The sequence below is a fragment of the Nipponia nippon genome, unplaced genomic scaffold (assembly GCF_047370975.1).
Source record: "Nipponia nippon isolate SJK-2023a ecotype South Korea unplaced genomic scaffold, ASM4737097v1 scaffold_7, whole genome shotgun sequence".
Taxonomy (NCBI): domain Eukaryota; kingdom Metazoa; phylum Chordata; class Aves; order Pelecaniformes; family Threskiornithidae; genus Nipponia; species Nipponia nippon.
In genome coordinates this window covers 23,618,768-23,639,044 of record NW_028262391.1, presented here as the reverse complement: position 1 = coordinate 23,639,044, position 20,277 = coordinate 23,618,768, and the positions used below count along the sequence as shown (strand labels likewise).

Here is a 20,277-nt window from a genome sequence, read left to right as displayed (position 1 = left end):
TGTGTTCTTATGCCAAGTGGAGTCTCTGTTTGCTGTCACATAAGGCAAAGCTCCTAATCTTTCCGTGGATTCCTCCACCTCTAAGAACTCTGGAATATGTACTATCGTCTATTGCATTCCCATTTCTATTTAATGATGACTGACGCACTGCAGTGTGAGATATAATTAAAGCAAGTGTGATATTTAGAGAATAACTGACAAAATTTTTGCAACTACTGAAAAGCTTGTCTGGTTAATTTTATTTTAAATCTCATGTTCACAAAATGATTTTTTCTAATCTTCACCATCTGCATAACAAGTGTAATCAGCAAGCTGAAATTAAAATATCTGCAACCTCTGCCCTTCAAATCAATCACAAATTAAACCTGAAAAGAATGTGTTCTAGTGGGAAAAACCTTCCAAAGAAATCCTTTCTATTAATCTCTCCCCACTAAGGCAAAATATATACCCTTGCTTAAAAAGAAAACAAATAGATGTAATTAAACAACTTTTTTTAGAGAAATTTTATTTGTCTTCATCAGATCTTGAAGTAAAGGCTGTTTTAGAAACCTCAGAATTTTTGCCAGATGGCAGTGGAGTAGAAATCTTTCACAAGCAGTAAATCAGCAGAGCGCCTAGGATATTCATGGAAAATTTGAAAGCCATTCTGTGCACATAGTATGTAGGTGACCCTTCAGAGCTTAATAGAAAGATAGCATCTTAGGAACTAGCCACAGAACATTATTGGTAGGAGCATTTACAACATTATTCTACAGCGTTTGCCTGCAGTGTTGCTTTCTTCTTTTAACAGTTGATAAGAAAATGCTAGTCGACTTTAAGGGAGAAGAATTGGCTCAATGCAGAGCCAATGCAGAGCTACTCTTTGCCCGGTACTGTACTCACTAGGAAGTGCTTCTGTTATAGTACAGGCTTTTCTGTTTTCTGGATCAGAAGGTTGCTGGTAAATTCCCTTCCTGTTAGCTGTATTTGAGTAATATTCTCTACGAGGAAAAGAATCAATGTGAATGGTAATCCTTCAAAACAGCTGAGACAGCACCGCATGCCCGAGGGCTGAAAAAATGTGAATGAACATTCTCTGATTTACCAGCGAGGTCTGTTCCTCCAGTGCAAGTATTTAATCTGCTGACAAGGAGATAAGGGACTTGGTACAGCTTAGAGACCAACCTAACATCACAAATATGATACAAACAGCTATACCTTTGGAAGTAATTATAATGCAACATAACAAATATCTCCTCTGTCTCCAGTTCTGTGCATACAGTTGTAAAGGATGCTGCAAGTTCTTGCATATCAGTATGTGCAGGAAGAAAGTGTTTTGGAGTGTAAAAAACCTTGCACATTTTCTCACTTCCTGTTAAAAAGTCTGGAATTTTCATTTCCAAAATTGGCAAAAAAAAAGAGTCAGATCCAGTTTTCTCCTAATCAAAGTCTACTCAAGTGCCCAATTGCCTTCTTCATTTACTTCCCAACCGTATCCATTAGATAAAACTAGTAAGCATAATAAGAAATCAATTGAAGAGTGCTAGCGTTCCATCTTCAATCTCATAATTTGTGAATTAATGATAGTTCTTTGTGATATATGAAAGTTTTTCCTTCGTTTTATGGTTTGGTGTGAAGTTGTGAAGCCCTGCATTGTGCAGGCTTACTCCTGGCAAGAACCAACTATGAGAAATGTCACTGATTAAAACATGCACATTTTGTCTCCTAGTGATTACTTTGTTCTGATAACATTTTGAAAGCTTAATGAACTGTGTTACTTCTTAGCCTAGTAACTGGCAGAGACTTGGAAATAGGAATTAAATATGTTTTTATTGGAAAGCCCAGGTCAGGGCTGAATAAGAAAAAATGAGTTTACCAATTCCGAGTGCAGTTTCTTCCATGCGAACTAACATTAGAGCATTGCTCAGTTGAAGTACACAGGAAGTTTGATACCAGGTCAACTTTTATCAGGAGAAGCAAAGTCCAATTCATAAAAATATCCCTACATGCACACTTATATGCCCATGGCCATGTAAGTATTAGTGACATATTAACCAGATTTGGATTTTTGCAGATGTAACCTTGTTTTCAGCTGGCAGACTGTCTCACTCCTTTCCTATCCTGAGCTATTGACAGTGAGTAGGCTAAGCAGCAGGTGGGGGTGGGGAGAAAGCATATGTTCCTCCATTTCTGCAACATTTTTTTCAACATCTTTTCTCTAATTCCCTACCACTGATCTGTTTAGTGAATTTCCACTCCTGCCATATTAAATAGAAGATGGGGACCTATGGACAAGAGGGAATTGAAATGGTGATAAAGTTTATGTGAAAGTCTATATATCTGCAAGGCAAGGTTGTAGAAAAGACCGTATATTTTATTAGAATAATTTATATAAAAGGGAAAAAACAGATAAGCTTTTGGGCATACAAGCCTTTCTTCAGTTCTGTGGAACATGTGCACACATTTTGTTGAATAATTTCAATTTCCATCTACTGAAGTAGTGCTCACCATCCATGGTTAACTTAAACTTGCCTTTAGCAAAGAACATGAATTCTTTTGAAAAACCCTAAATAAAACTGAGAAGAGTTGTATGGAAATGACTTTTCTTTTTAAAGCCTCTGAAAGGTAGGTACAAGGTGAAGACTGCAGCATGCTGGGTACTCTTTATGGACAGGGTACATGCAGTCTGTGTATACTCTGCAGTTTTCCTCTTATAGCCATAAGTATGCCTTAGTTTTCACGTCACGGAGCAACTCTTGAACGTAGAGTTTGCTTCAAACAGCGGACTTCTCCACTGGATTTATTTGTAGGATGCCAGTTACAACTGGAAGTTAGGAGCATTGTCAGTGATCCACATTAGGACTGTATTAAGGAGCTACAGCATTTCTGATAGGCCAGGAGACATTTATCAGGTGATAACTATGAGCAGCTATAGACCTGGGCCAAATTCAAATGAATAACCTAGATGTGAAAGGCCACGTATCGTGTTCAGTGAGCCATTCTGTTTCCTGAAACTGTGGACTTAGTGTTCCAGGACTAAATTAAATAGAAACAGTCCAATGAATGTCCAATTTTACTCAGTCATCCAAATATATTATGATATTACAGCACTGTGGAGAGATATACTGTGGTTGAGATAATTGTGACTGTTAATTTTCAGCCTTGTTGCTAAAGGACACTCCTCTGGAAATGATTACAAAGATGTAGGCAAGCATTATTTGAAAGACAATTACTTTTATTTAAATCCAGACTGAAAGGCAAAGGAATTTATGATGTTTGTAACTGTTTGATGTTATTTCTATAAAATGTGTTTGTTCCTATAAACAGGCACAAAATATATTCACATAGCAGTGTCAAAGAATTATTGCAAATCTGTCTTGGTTCCTCTTTTTAGACAAAACATAACAGCAGAATAGTGTGATGAAGATCTGGGTGGTTTTCTGGTCAATTTTAGTTTTTCTTCTTAAACGTCTGGTGGCACACCTGGTCTTCACATGTCAGTTCCTACAGTATTAAAACAATTCGTAAGTATATAGTGGTACAAGTTGTATTTTGCATACACAGCAGATCCCATCAGAAATTACTACAACTGAGCCACTGCATTAAAAAGATAGGCTTATGAAAAAGAGAACAGAAATAATAGTGTATTATATGTAACCGATCAGCAGGCATGCACCACATGTTGCAGTAATTAGATTTTGACACTTGAATTGAGCTGTAAGAAGAATAAACATGAAAAATGCATAAAAATTGCTCTTTAATGCAAGGCTTTTTCATGCTCTGTTATTAAAACAATATAATGTAATAGTTTATAATTCACGTTACCTCATAATTCATGAGAAGCAATGAAACAAGAAAATGAAAAAAAAAATGGAGGATGCTTTAAAAAGATGAGGACATTTGCTTCAGAGATGCGCCCAGCCATTTTTCAGGGGCCAGAACAATACACTATTTTTGCCCAGTGTTGCAGCTGACCTCTTAAAGGTTGGCACACCTGCACATTGCAATGGAGTCAGTTTGGTTAGTCTCCTGATTAGCCAGCATTCTTGTGCCAAATAAGACACTGAAGTGAGCTCAAGCTGGCTTTTTGGCCATTAATTGGCCAAACCTGCAATAGAGTTTCTGAAGACTGTTGTAAGAATCTACTTGGTCTCTCTGTTTCCATCAGTCTTCGCCTGAATCCTGGTGCCAGCATGTAGAACCTTTGCTAGGTCAGGTTTTGAATATGTGTTAAGAGTTGAAAAAGCATACTGGACAGCGGGCTTTTAGTTAGGTGGCAGATAGTGGGTTTTAATTCATTACTTTGACCTTTCAAGCATACAGACTTGAGGCAATGTGGTTGGCCATACCAAATATCTGTAGGGTAAACTTGTGAAGGAGTAGATATATAGCTGCAAATCACAAGACAGAACAATGAGCTCTCCTCCATAATCTTTCTGCACCCACCTATTGCACCATCCAACATTATCATGCCTGTTTCTTGATCGCTCTCCCAATAAAATCTGGAATCATTATTATTATATATCTATTATATAGATATAATATCTGTATCTATAGAAATCTTTCTGGACTTCACTGCCTGCTTATTTCCTGCACAGGCTCTTCTGTCCTCTCTTGGACTCACCTCATTTACCTTTGGGCTCCAGCTTACTAACTCAGATGTATGAATGTTTTGACTTTTTTTATTGTACTGGCACAAAATAATTGCAGTGTAGGTTGTTTGCAGGATCCTCTTGAGTATCCAGAGTTTTCTGATCTGTATTACAGCAGAGTATGCTACAATTTCATAGTGCTTCTTGCAGAACAAGAAACAATATTTTTCTTGCAATCTGTCCCATACATTTTTTTTTTCTACCAGTGATTATATAAGAACGAGATGATGTTAGAGGTTCAACGTAACAAGAAGGGTTAATAGCTGGAGGGCAGTGGACTGGAGCAAAAAAACCACTGCAGGGTTATGACTTAATTGGGAGCAGGTGGAAAGAAATTGGGAGCAGGTGAAAAGAAATTGAGCATTCCTGAGTTGTAGCAGAGGGGGGATTTCCTTAGAGTTCAGAGATCAGAGCTGTCTAAATAAAGACCATTCTAACCAGAACAAGTAACAAACCCTTCGAAATGGAAAACCATACTTTGTTGCAGTCTCAGTTATGTGCTACGTATCTGTATAGCAGCCCTTACCAGATGCAGTATGTCTCCTTCAATCCAGTGCTTCCAGCCCCTGTTTTTCTTTTCACCTTTCTGAACACATACCAGTTTGTCACCATCCCAGGTCACTAGTGTCTGCATGAATCAGATAATTAACTCAGATTTGTTAACAAGAAGTTTATGAATACACAAAAATAAGCTCAATAAAACAACAAGAAAATGCAATTACAGTTGCTTCCTACCATTCCCCATCTTCCTCCTAAAAAAACCCCAAATCAATCATTCGACCAAAACCCGAATGCATTCAAGATGGCAACAGTGTTTTGATGAGAAGTTTTTACAGTGCTTGGTTGTCATTTGCATGTATTTCTTCACATACACGAATATAAAGTGTTCATACTAACTAGTGAATTGCCGAGTGAATTAACAGATACTTGTGCAACATATGCAAATTTTATTTTCCTTTTCTTGCTGTTTAAAGCCATTAATAAAAAGATTATAAGGTTTCATGAGTGAAGACCTGGGGACTTATACCAACTAGTGCCGTGCTAACACCTTTTCTAGCTCTGCATAAAATAACAAGAGGAAGTGTATGTTAATATCATCTCATACAATAAATTTATTTATGTATTTTCATGCACTTTCACAAAAGACCTTTAAGGAGAGATGATCATGAGCTGGACAATGTGCTCTAGCTGACCCTGCTTGAGCAGAGGGGTTGGACTAGGTGATCTCAAAAGGTCCCTTCCATCCTCAACCATTTCATGATTTGGTGTGATTCAGAAGTCTATCGCTAATAAACAGGGTATTGGATATGCTGATTATTGTCCAGAAGCAGGATGACCATACCTGTAAGGAAAAGTTCTCTTTACAGGCTAAATTCCCTACTCAGATGCACGAGAGTACATTCAAAGCAACTTTGTTTGAATTGTTCTAGATTTGAACCATTGTACTTTAGGGAGACATTTAACCATGTATCATAGGCAAATCCTCATCAGAGACCAGTTACAGTCAGTGGAAGTTCGGTTATTAAAAAGCTCCAAGAGTATTGGGAGCTTAATTAATTTTCTAGTTCAACACTGGATGATTTATTTCTCTTATGAGGGAGCTTTCTATTAATAATGAGACAAAACATTTCATTTCAGTTAACTTCTTTCTTATTTACGGAACTTTTAAGATATATTCTCTTTAAATTATCTATGCCCTCTTTACATTTAAAGGTTGCCTAGCAGTTTTATTACCTTCATCTAACTTCAATGTGTTAGAGGCATTGTTTTGTTAATAAAATGACTGGAAAATTCTTTTAGAGCAGTCCAGAGAATAATGGCATGACATGCTTCCTTTTTCCTTCTTCTTGTGTTAGAAACAGATGATATATACTTGTTTAGAAAAGAATATTAGGCAAAAATGATTAAACCAGGTAGGGTTATAATTGTACAATCTGTGTTTCCTTCCTTCCTTTCAAATAATTGATAACGAAGAGGAGAGTCTGCAAGTGAAATGATTTTGCACAGAAAGGCAATGGCTTTGATAGTGGTGAAGAGCGCTAGAGGAGCATTAGTCTATGGATTTAAGGAGTGATGTAACTAATGAGTCCTTAGATCCTTAGTAATGCCTTCAAGTGATCTAAAGAGATGTGGGAGCGATGTTTTAAAGCATAAACTCTGTCACAGGAATATGTCCCACCCAGTGCTCACTGAAAAAAAGGGATAGTAAGAAAATTTAGAGACAGGATTATTCAGGATATTGGAAGAAAATAGGTCTTGTTATTTGATGGCTCGCAGTGCTGTGAATGAGAAATAATTTGGAAGAAGTCATAGGAATTACACTGCACAAAGTTAGTTTGAGAATGAAAAGTGATCCATAGTGAATAAACAATGTCTTCTGTTAAATTTGTGCCACTCCAGTGAAGGATGATGAGTTCAAATTGAAACATGTCCTTTATGCTGCCCAATTCCTGTGGCAATTGCCAAAACAAAACAGGTCGTGTTGACAGTGAGCTTTGATCTCAGCTTCTCAGAGTTTGGCAACAAATTTTGAAACCTTGTTTATTGAGAAGATACTGATGGAAATGACAGCATATGGTTTGGAGAAGAGCAAGAGAACTGAAAGCTGAGTGGAAGAATAAAACTGTGGTAATTGGCAGAAGAATTGATATGGCTAGATTCAGTGAATGTTGACAAAGACAGGCAGGTGATGCAAGATTAGCAAGAATCTGAAGGGGACAGTTAATGGAAATTTAAGATCTACCGGCCTTTCTACCTTTGAAAATCTTGCTTAACTATTTTAGGGGTGAGAAGAGAGTAAAACAGAAGCAGTATTGATACAGAAACATGAAGCTGAATTCAGTAACTGAATTTAATTAGTGCTCGTATGTATTCTTTTCCTCAGTGACTTCCCTGATATAGTCTTGTTTGAATGCCTCACAGGAACAGACTTATTAGTTGACTCTGTCGTAGGAGGTAGGGCATGGGCTAACACACAATATGGTCCTTGATCTAAATGTTACTTGTCCCCATATCTCACTGAAAGGTATTTGAAGATATCCCCACAGTTCCCTAGGGGAATTTTGAGCTCAGGTTGCTCCTATAATCCTAAAGATATTAAGGCATGCACTGCTGGGTCTCCTTGCCTGTCTACCACTGCCAGTAGGCCTGCCATCCATATCAGTGGTAGCTTTGGCTCACATTTTTTTTCTTGTCCCTTCCCAAAGCTCCCTTAAGGTTGATAGCTGAGTGCAGGATTATGTTTAACAGTGTCCAACAGTTAAACTGTCCAACTGAGGCTGAGCAGGCTCAGATTAAAAATACAGTGTGAACCTAGCCATTCAGAACTGAAAATTTATATTGACACAGAGAAAGTCCTAAATTCAAAGGAATGAATTTACAGTTTCATTAAGGAAGATACATAGGTAAAAATACAGTTTTGCTACTTTCTAAATACGTGAAGGTGTATCATAGAAAAGCTGGAAAAATCCCCTACTAGAAAAACATGTAATTAATGATTGTCCTCGCGTATCTGATTAACCATCCTGATTTGCATTTATAATAAATGCTTGTAGCAGGAAAGAAAACTGTCTCAAGATGCCAATTATTTCTGCTTTATAAAAATCCTCTGATGTCTGTAAAATATTGTTTGGTTTTTGTTTTTGTTTTTGTTTTGGTTTTGGTTTTTTCCATGTATTCAGCTAATTTTTGGAACTTCTCACTCTTGGTGCTGACTGTAGTGTAAACAGATAACAGGTACCAAATTTTTACCTTTACCACTCGGTTATCCAGTCCTTTGGTATGTTCTTCAAACTCCACTCCCACAGTGTAATTCAGGTCATAGTTTCTGAAAGTACTAAGTGTTTTTGTTTTAAAATTATCTCCATCTTGAATAATCTCCTTTGTTTGTTTCAGGTGTTTTGCAATCTTACGAGTTGCAAAATCAATATCTGCCAAAAACCAGAAGAGAGTATCACGATGAAAATTCCAATATTTGTTACCAAAGATAAAAAAACACAGCACTTATGTTCACACATAATAAAAAAAAACATTTTATGTGGAACATAGTTCCACAAATAACGCATTTACCTCCAACATATTGGAGAGAAAAAGATCATTTCAAATAAAAATAATCTTGTGTTTGCAAGTAGACTTTTAATTTGAGGATCTTCCACTGATTATAAATTTATTTATTAACAGGATATCTGTGGGAATGTTGTGAGCAGAGCTACAACATACAACCAGTAATGAACAGATGCTGGCATGTTAAATCACCCAAATCTCCATTTTTTTTTGAGAATGTGAAACAACAGGGGCTATTAAGACTGACATTGCCTTTTTGGCCTCACTCACACACAAAGCTGTGGGATGCCAGGAGTGCTATTCTTATGCCTGGGAGCCATTCCCTTTCCTAAGCATGCAGTGTAAATCATGTAGCTCTTAGGCATATGAGGGTACTGGTATGTGTTGGCCACCTCCAAAAGAAGGATCTCAGAATAATGTTCCTTTTCAGAAAATAAGCATGTTAGAAGAAGTATGTAATCAAGGGGATATTGGCATGTTACTTTTATGATGAACCTATAGTCTGTGGGAGTGTACAAGAGGTTAATTAATTAACTTAAAAATGATTAAAATTATACTAATAAATAAAAAAGAAGCAATCAAATAAAAGCCTGACTTATCCATTATTGTTAGACAACAGACACATAAATAAATTGTAGTTTAGAAGTTAAAGGGAGACAAATTCAAAGTCAAGTCAAAAAGGTATCAAACTACAGCATTTGACAGTTCCTGTTTAATATTCTGTCAACATGTTATGCAGTACTGATCTCCTTAACATCCTTATTTTGTTCATGATGAAGACTAACATTATAATGTAAACAACTGCTAGCAACTGAATGCATTGAAAGTTACCAAAAGGAGAATATATATTGCCATGATGACAGTTTGCCCCAGACAATCCACCTAATGCCAACTGCATTACCATCTGCAATAAATATTTCTGGCCAGCTGGCAGTGAATCTTATTATGGTGCTATATGCAAATGAAATAATCTCACATGCTTCTGCAAAAGATTGAAAAATGGTTTTGGTTTGTTAGCCAACCTTTAGTGGTTTCGCATGTGAGTTAATCATTGTCATCTCAGCAATGCCACATACTAATGGAGCCCTTTTTCTTTTGGTAGATTCATTATACTACTTGTGAAGTACTAATCGAGTTGATTAAGAGGATTGGCTTGAAAAAAATTGTGACTTTTTAACATGGGGAATAATGTTCTTGTTCAGTATTTATATTCAAGACTTCTTGGGTATATTTTATCTGCTGTGGTATCTCTGGGTCTGATTTATAGCCAGGTAACATAAAATTTAGTTCTCTGTGAGGAAAAAAAAGTCTAGACTTCTAAAGAAATGCTGTTTCTGACTAATATATTAGTCTTGTAGCTCCTGGAGAAAAATCAGGGGAGGTTTTATTAAAGCATGGTTTTCATAACTGCATTTTGAACAATACAAGCAATAAAAATGATATATTGTTCTATTATAGTAGGTTAAAATACTTTGTAACATGTTTATGATAAAATCAAAGTTTCTGGCTTAAAGGGCAAAACTATTCTTTAATTAAAGTTTAGAAATGCGTATACATTAATTAAAAGGATGGATGAATTTTAAAAAACCAAAACCTCAGTGTGCTTTGAACCTGAGCACTTTAGTACTTAAAATATCAACCACATGTAAAATTGTGAGAAACAGAGCCGAAGAATATCTTTTCACCCTTTCCACATAATTTATTTCCAACCTGAGAATCACCTGTAGCCATATGCATCTTTGCATTGTTTTTGGTGTTGGTTTTTTTGCTAATTCATTGGCAGTTTTTGATTAGTATAACGTACAGTATATATATGCCTGTATACACAAAAAATCACGATGTACTTATGAAAGGCCAGATCCAGACAACTGGTGCAAATAGCTCCTTCATCCCAACCAGTTGCTGACATTCTTATTTGGAAAGTAGTTTGAAAATTTTATCAGAAAGTTCAGTGAGTACCACTCCAGTACAGTCTGCCCAGGGTAGGCAATGAATCGAAGTATCTCCCAGGAAAAATACATCTATATTGCATTCCTTATTCTAATGCATTCTTCCTCTTGCTTTGTTTCAGGCTATTGAGTGAGTGAAGTTCTTTTATAGTCATGAACCGTTACTATCTCTTTTTAAGCAGTCTTCCCAGTGTTAGATGCCTGTAGTCCAGACCCCATTGTAGGCTGAATCCATCCATTTTTCTCCCAATTTCCACTGGGATATGTAAGATCAGAAAGGGGTAAAAAATCCACTTGATTTAATAATAACAAAGTCATAATTTATCCACTGACTGAAATGGTTCTAAGGCTGCCACTGAGATGCAATGAGGAACTGCTGTAGATCAACTTATGCTAGCAAATATGGTATAAAAAGAATTATAAAATTGGAAAATGGATTACTTATTATAAAAGGATTAGAATATAAGGATGATAATTAGTAAAGTTAAGTTTAAAGCTGATGTAATTAAGATTTGTATTATGACAGTTAGACACTAAATTCTTACTGAATTTGAGTGAAAATCACAGTTTAAATTCTACAGTGGGTAAATTAAAATTCAAAGAAATGCATGTTATTAGCAGCTGGTATCCTTTTCCCTGTCATTTTTCATGAATTTTAAGACAAACACAAGTGAAATGTTATAGCTCAACTGAAATAATCAGTACAAGACTCTCATCCAATGATACCCTGGAAGGGAAGAAAGGAACAATAATGAGATGGCTACTACAACCAAAGATATCACCATAATTACAAATCCTTTTGGAAAGGAAATATGCACACCACAGGTGTTTAATTTGCATCCTAAAAAATACGGAAGGAATAAACCTAAAAAGCAAAGAGATCTTTATCAAGATAATAATCAAAAGAGAGTTATCAAATACGATGAAATTTATCACTACAAAGCAAGGCAGAACTAGAGCAGGATGACCATCATGACTAGTGGTTAGAGTAACACCCCACAAAAATAAGTCAGGTCTTGGAGCAAAGAAAGAGCTGAGACAGGACTGAATCAGAGCCAAAGCAGAGAGAACTGGGCTAGAAGCAAGAATTGTAGGTAAGACCAGAAGCTGAGGCAGGCAGTGAGAGAAGCCTGAGGTAGACGAAGATGGCCTGGAACAGTCAATTTGTGACAACTAGGAGCTGACTTAAGTATCATCCAGACCAACAGGTCCCATGGCTCACTTGCAGTTGGCATATTTAATGCTGAAATCACATTTCAGTTGCATATAAAGTAGTAATTATTCTTTATGCATAACTGTCAAACCCTGGCACTCAAATCACTTCAGTTATTGTGTATCTTTCTCCTGAAATTCATGATATTGGCTTAACCATTCTTATTTTTTAAAAATGAATTTTTTTGTACCTTGCAGGTGTATGTGTATAGTATTTACAGACTTCCCTACAGTTATTGAGCTTTTCTTCATAAATGCAAAGGCTAAAAACTGGGTAGTGAAACTTGCCTTTCTCTTTTAAGAGAGTTGAAGCTTTGAGGAAATTAGAACTATTTTCAATTGTTGTTGAATAATGATAAGAGTTTATTTCTATGTGTTTATGTGCATTTCTTCTCACTCAACCTGAACAGGTAAATAAGTTAGGGTTAAGATTCTCTGATGAGAGTAAAACTAGTAGAAAATCAGTTAAAGCATCAAATTTTTCATCTCAGTTAAGGATTTTGTGGTAGTTATCCCTAAGTCAGTCACTAGTGTAGACATTGAGAATTACTTGAAAATTGCTAGATTTAATTACCTGATTACCTTCCATGTGTTAAACTCTTCTTCCTAACAAATACATTTTCTTAGCTTGTGGAAGATAGCTATACAGTGTACTCATTGATTTCAAACCACTGAATTGTTTTTATAATCTACATCTTTACAAGTAAATATTTTGGAATCTGAGCAAACAAGTTCTAGATCTCCATTAACTTGAGTCAATACCTTTTGAACAAAGCACAAGAAGCCACAAGCCTGATCTCGACTTCTGATGAAAAGTGCAAGGTACTTTGAACTGAAAAAGCTCCTGTTTATCAGCATCACTCTTACAGTGGTGTCAGCTACCGTAGAAAGGCAGAGAAATAAGAAGAGCAAATGCTGAACAGAAGATAGATAGAAATCAATGACCACTAGATAGAAAACAATGGGACCTCTGGGAATGAGAAGTGCATGGCCCCAGTTGGGCCCCTGAGGACTATCAATTGTAAGCATAAAAATAAAATACAGGTTTGATTTTTGCCACGTGCTAATTTATGATTCAGACCCAGACAGACTCCTCCACTCTAGGTTAAATTAGCCAGCTCTAATGACTACTTTTCTTGTAGAAATTTTATGGACATTTTGTATGGTAAGGAAACAACGGTCCTTTATGCCCTTCTTCTGTGATGTAGTAGAGCTGGAGAAGATTCCCGATTCTAAAGATTACACTTCTCATGCATGTATAAATCTAACTCTTATATTTTTTGTGGTTTTTGGAATGCAGCTATATTACTGCAGTGGTAGAAAGGTGATAACTGTTCTTTCAATGCCAATCCAGAGTGTACTGCAGAAATTCTTGAGAAATGTTGATGTCTTCTATTATTTCGTCTTTTCAGCAAATTAAGGATCTACATCTCTGCGAAGCTAAGTAGAGGAAGGATTTCCTGCACACTACTTGCATAATCATAATGACCTGGAAAAAATGTTTATGCCTTTACAAGAACAAAAATACTTGAAAGGCAATTTATAGTGAAAATAACAGTTGCAGCAAAAGAAGACATTTCTGTCATAAAATTATCTCCAGTCATTACAAAAATTGAATCTATCAGTGTGGGGAAAAATAAATCTACAAACAACATAAACTTATCTTGATATGAATCAAGGATATTGCTTGCATTCAGTTAGCAGTGTTTTGGTATTCTAGCATCTACAAAGAGTGTCCTTAATATTCTATATGTTGGATAGACAAACCGTAGCTATCAGGTCTCTAATGATAAAGAGGCTAACAAAGTAGTAAATGAAAGTTGCCTAAAGAGCAGAACATCTCTTCTTGCGTGTATACATATATTGTCGTCATCGATGATGGTTGTAACCAAGTGAAATTAAGCTTAGTTAACCATGTAAATATATGTTTAAGAACTCCTGTGACCTAAGTAAGTCTCCTTGCTGCGTAAGGATGACTCGCACAAAAATTGTCAGAAATATCTGCCCATTTATCTTTAAATGCTTTTAAAGGCTTTTATTGCTTTTACCATGCAACTGGTACATAAAATTTCTAATAGTTCAAAGCACTAATTAAGTACTAAACACTATTGTTGTTTTAGCGGTATAGAATATCCTATTCCTCTTTAACAGAGCCAATCAGGTTGTGGTCTGACTGTTACAGTAAGTATATACCAGGAGTAAAAAAGAGCTTCTCTATCTGAAAGCCTATTTTTTTTTTTCCATCTGTATCTGTTTTTTCATTTATCTAAATAAAGGCTAATATCTTTGGCTACAAGTCTTCCTTTGCTTATATACTTAGATCATTGTAATTATAAGTACATTACAATTACTTGATTTTTAATGTGATTGGCAGAAACCCTTATGCCACAATAGACATTACAGAAAGTCTCATCAGTTTTTAGAAGGATTTTACTTATAATTGAAACATTTTCTCTTTATGTCTACATAGTTAATATTTTTTCATTTACCTAAAGCAACCATGTAGCCTTCAAAGTTTTCATTGGTCTCCATTTCCCACGTCCCATTGTAATCAGCAGGCATGGTGGCAAGAGCTTAAAACCAACTTCAGATCAAAAGGTGAGGCTGGAAACAGGATCTGCTAAGAGAATGTTTTATAAACCTTTTCATATCTTTTTTAATAAGGTTTATGGTTTTCTAGATAATACAGTTTAAGGGTCAAAGTGATAACCCTGGAAAACTTCGCCTTCATTAACAAAGTTCAGTTGAACAGCTGGCAGACAAGGAACACTTTCTGAAATATGTAGTAATACAGGATATGATTTTACAATGACCTTTGTAAAGAACTACTAGCTATTATGGGGTAACTTTGAAATATATTGAACACAGTGGCAAATTGTACAACCCAGTTAAAGTTTCCAAGGTGAATTCTCTTTTTCAGTTCCTTTCTGTGTGTCACATATCCCTGTGAAGAACCAGTCTTACAGAGCTGGCACACCCAGAACTCCCATTTAAAATTGATGGAAGTCTTGAATGTGCAACAAATGCAAGGCATGGCAGAAAAGGGAATATTTCTGTTGAAAATATTTTTATTTTCCTTTGATTTTCAAAATATCTATATACCAATAGCTGCACTTATACCAACTGCACTTTCATATTTCTGTTTTAATTTAACAGCAAGTTAAGCAAATGTAAAGTAAATAAAAAACAATCATAATTCGTATCAATCCTACCCTAAAATGATTTTTGAATTACTCTGAAACATAGCAGTTTGTGTTAGGAAGGTATTTTTCATCCAGCAGTGTTACACTGTTGTGGGGAAAAGCACAGATTTCAGTTGTGCACATTCAGAATGTGTCTGAATGGAGAATTTGAATGTGCAGTAGAACTTTATCAGAATTAAAAGTAAGCACTAAAAGCAAATTAATATAAGTTAAGGTTTTAAATTCTTTAGCTTTAATTAGTCAAGATAACTTACAGATGGCTCTACAGATAGAATAACTGAAGTGATCTGGAGTCCAAAATTCCTTGCTTTTCTTTCTCTCTTTTTTCTTTCTTTTTTTTCCTTTTTATTTTCCCTTTTTTTCTTTTTTTTTCCCCATCTTTTTTGATGGGAATATTATTAAAAATTTTACTAGAAAAATATTAAGGTCTAGAACTCCAACTCAGAAATAAGTAAATTGAAGAGTTACTGATCTTACGTTGTCTTCTGTATGCTTTCACTTTATTAAAATGTAATGTAAAATTCCACAAATGCTGAAAAATTATACAGGGATTAAAAAAGAAAAAACTAAAAAAAGTTGAGAGTTTCTAGGAGCTGAGTTCTTAAAATGCCTTAGTATGATACTTAAGGAGCTAATTTAAGAGAAGGAAAAGAAGTATCTTAATCTATACCTACAGGAGATATTAAGAGGGTTTTCAGTCAGACATCAGACAAAGGCTTGAGCAACTGCAGTCACTGAGAGTTGAAGTTGGGTGAATTCCTATGTGAATGCACATAGGAAGATATCTGCATTCTTAACTGTAGAGTATAGTTTGTCTATAGACCAGTTTACCCAGGGAAACTGGTAATCGCTGTTTGAAATCTTTAAATAGGCAGAGGGGGCTTTCTGAAACATATGCCTCATTTCAAGTACAATTTATTGGGATGAACACATCTATTTATGTATTTGCTTCCACTGTAAGAATTTCTAGATGAAACACTATGAATGATGTTATGTTGAAAGTGAAATTTGAAAATCTTTGTGCTTAAAACATTGTTCTGTAGTGATATTATGTAATACTTACGCAATAGGTTTGATTTTACATATCTTTGTGTACTTTCTTTCTTAGCCTCCAAATTGCATCAACATTAACAAATACATTATTATTATTTAGACATTTTATGTATATACTAAAAGATTCTATAAAAACAAGAAAAAGAAAAGGTTATCATTCCCAAGTCAACCACTCACAACCACTCAAAATCAGCTGTGTAAGCAACATCAGTTCCCTTGTGCACACGCATAATAACCTTTAAGTGCATTATCACACTGTTTTTTTCAACTGGAAGTTATTCTCTCCTTCAGTGTACTAAAGAGATGATGTCCAATGTATAAACAGGTACTCAGTTATAGCTTAGATCTCCAAATGCCTAGTGGTGGATTTATGAGGAATGAATCTGAATGTCTACAATCACCTTCTAAAATCAGAGCATATGCTCATGGTGAGAGATTTTATATGCTCACTGATTTTAGTTCTGACGTAGTTTGCTTCCTATATAACAGTCATTTTGGTAAGATGCAGAAGCGACTGAAACTGTATCATGTGATGATCAACAATTAACATCCATTAAGAACTAATAAAGAAATAGACAGTTCTATTGCTGTAGATAGGCAGAGCTAGGCACATTCAGAGAAAGTAATTATGAGATGAGAACATCCTTTACATATAAGGCCATAATTAATTAACAACATACCCATATAATTGTACAGGTTTTTACCATGATGCTTTGTTTATGCTCATCCATTATTATTTGTTTAAATAACTTTTTTTTCAGTGTGTGTATTACATAAACTCCGTATTAGGTATTCTCTAAGCATGTGTTTATCCATCAGCCTGAAATAGCTCCTTTGAGCCTTTTCAGGTAACTTTTCATGCAACTAGGAGGTTTACGGACACTAAATGTAACCAATCAAAGAACTGGCTAAGTAGTGAATTAATAAAACATGAAATATTGACTTGACAGAGCTCTGTGATGCTTCATGAGCTTTTACAGAGCACTGTGTTAAGGTCCACAAAGAGAATTTTCAGTTTATGAATCAGTATCTTGATAGGCAGTAAAACCTGTACCACATTCAAATGCCTGCCTAAATCATACAGAGCCAAGAGACAGTACAGATGCTGTTAACACAATTTTTTTTAAAGCCCTGTGTGGACAATTGTAAATCTGAAGATCACTGATCCACTATATCCTCAGGATTCTCTTGAGTCTGTGCCTTGCTATACTGACTTGCCTCTCACCACATTTCCGCTTTAAAATTTTGACTTATTATCTACTACAAATCTTAGAAATTATTCTATTTGCTCTGTGTTTATTGTTTATATACTACATACATAGAGACAGACTCTCAAAATGGCAAAACAATATTTCCTTCCTATGCCACGAGTGCAAGTTTGGGGAAATGAAGAAAAGCTGCCTTCTCCTAATTGTCATGATTATTTTGTTCTCAGCATCCTTTCCTTGCAAGACCACCAGTAAAATCACTAGGGGTGCCATGTGTAGCATGTATTGAACCCTGGGACTGGGGGGAGGGAGGTGTCTTCTTCAGGTTTTCCAATATGTATGTTAAAAACCAAAGCTCTGAGCTCATGGCTTGAGTGTCGGGTTTCAGCCCAGGGAGAAGTTTCATGGCCGAGTAGTAAGACCTTGGAAATAAAGCAAAAAGTCATGAAAAATTGAAAGATTTTTGTTAAAAGCCTAAGTAACTTTTTCAGTCTTTATTTGTGTGTGGAGAAACAAAGATGGCTTTTCTTGCCTCTGTCCTGCAAATCAATATTGATTAGTGGCAGTTTGAAACAAAACATCTCATAAAAAGAGCCTAGACTGACAAGATTGAAAAGTGAGGCCCAAATGTTGTTTCTGTGAAATGAGTCAGCAGTCATGGATGCTACTTCTAACACTCGCCTCCAGGTCCTCTCGCTGTATCTGAGACCTGCCCGGAAGAGAAATCCTATATGGGTAGCTGAACGAAGTTCAGCCTTCTTGCTATCTGAAAGAGCTGGTAATGCACTCTCCTTGGGAAAGACTATGCTGTAAAGCACTGTTAGGAGCACTATATACAGAACAGAGCTACTGGTCAAACAGAATTTTTTCTGTAAACTTATGGGCATGGTATTTTGAAGAGACGGTAGCATGCTTCCCACTCTGTCCTTCCCTCATTTCATATTCCTTTTAAATTATCTAATATGCATATATAACACAGGAGAAAAATGCCTTGTACTCCCCCAATCAGCCCATACACTCCTCATGCTTGACAGCTGGGACTTTTGCCTATAGTTATTTGGTTGTTGTTTAACACATAGAAATATGGCAAGCTGCGTAAGTTGTTCTTAGCAACTGAATTCCCCTGAAGGATTCAGACAGAAGCAGCATGGTCACAGACACCGATTATTATTTTTAACTTGTTAGCACATGTGCACTCACTAGGTTTATTTTTATTTTTAAGAAAATTAATCACTTGAAATGTATTCAGTGGTGGCTGCTACTGCAAAGACTGTCAGAGGTGCTATCTCACCAGGCTTGGGGCTCTGTTCAGCACAAACACGAGTAGTCACATTATGACAACTAAAAGTAAGTTGGAGGGAGGCAATCCACTTCTTGTCAGTGTGTAAGATGGCTTGCAGGCCTTGGGGATTCAGCTAGGTGAAGATAGCTGTCAGCTGCTGGGCAGAGAATTTACTAAGGAGTGGCGGGAGCGGTAGGAGAGATGTGTACAGCAGGAGAGTACAGAATCAAAAGGTATTGTTTGCAAAATGGGATCAGCAAATAGTGTTTGATTAATGCCCAGTTGTTAATGGTTGCCCTCCCCCAGTATCAAATGGCACTAAACTATCTTGGCTATCCCTAGCTTATAAGCTTTCTTGCCAGGTCAGGTACAACTAAGTATAACCAAGCCTACCTCAGTGTCTTGGAGTTAGAGTTTTGGCTTCTGACTCTTAAGCTTGCTTGCTTGTTCAGGTCTGGACCCTACAGAGAAGAAATGGAAGTTTGACCAGTTGTACATATGGTTGTTGGCTAAACACTTATTATTTAATATCAGTTCTTAGCTGATCATGCCGAAACAGAAATCTGCGGGAACAAACGTTTTGTCGACACCTAAGAGAAGGGGGAATTCCTTCGTTCACATCTCAGTAGAGGAACATGTCTGACATCTTGTTGACAGAACAGTGGGGACAGGTTGCAAATGCTGTGGTAGGGTGAGGACGCACACATAGCTTCCAGTTATGCCAGTTTGGCGCGTTTCGTGTTTACCTTCAATTTAAACAAAGATGCACAAAAATATGGTTTTAATCAGTCTTTTAGAAATAAAATAATTGGCTTTCTGCTGTTGGATTTTTTTTCTTTTTTTCTTTTTTTGACCAATGACTGTCTGTCTTCAGTCATTCTTATCTCTTACTCCATCTGCTTTTGCTGATGGAGTTGGATGCAGGTGTTACACCCTTTATTAATTAGAAGTCATCCTCCTCTCTAACTAAGGACTTTGGCTTAGCTCTTAGAGACTTCATAATGTCACTAGTGATCATGTTACTGAGTTTGATAATAATAAAAAATCATCCAGTGGATCTTACTGGCTTGAGAACTCACTTTTATTAAAGTGGTTTGCATTTATGAAAAACTGTGCTGTAGAGAAATAATAGCCAATGGATAAAGCTGACCTTGATTTTCAAAAGAAATGGAGAATACTGAATTTATTCATTCCGTAATTCTCCTGAGCACTTATTCAATGCTCTTTATGCACAGGCTTCAAGGAAGCAGGTAAAAATCATTAGCCTTTGTAAAATCAGAAAAACTTAGGGAGCGACATGGTTTGGCCAAGGTCATGAAATAAGCCACTAGTCAGAGCAAGTTAGCGAATATAACCCTTTATGTTATCCACTAAAGCATGCTTCCTCCTGGGCTAACTTTAATGTGGATTGAAAACCTGAATCCAGTTTAAATGCTTTGTCATTGCCATTAAGGCTGCCTAAGTTTTCCCTTCAAAGATTTTTTCAGGATCTGAATTCCCTGCATGAGCTATGCATTAATATCTGTAACTGTAATCTATAACTTAATTGTATTTATTCTGTGGCAAAGTTCTGTAATTGCAACTGCCATTTCTTATCTTCATCAGATAAAGGTTGCATTACTCAGACATTGAACTGGAATACTGATTGATCATTTTTGAATTAAAAGAATCTATAGA

The 20,277-nt window shown here is 36.1% G+C and overlaps 1 protein-coding gene across 1 annotated transcript; it reads right to left on the bottom strand.

The window, feature by feature from the left end:
• Nucleotides 1–3,355: 3,355 nt before the first annotated feature.
• On the bottom strand, nt 3,356–14,468 carry RBP2 (retinol binding protein 2). Its single transcript, XM_009477511.2, has 4 exons — nt 14,344–14,468; nt 8,382–8,560; nt 5,158–5,259; nt 3,356–3,483 (listed from the first exon to the last, which is right to left on the bottom strand). Exons 1-4 carry the CDS (start codon nt 14,414–14,416, stop codon nt 3,430–3,432), a joined length of 408 nt encoding a protein of 135 aa, XP_009475786.1. The 5' UTR covers nt 14,417–14,468; the 3' UTR covers nt 3,356–3,429.
• Nucleotides 14,469–20,277: the final 5,809 nt, after the last annotated feature.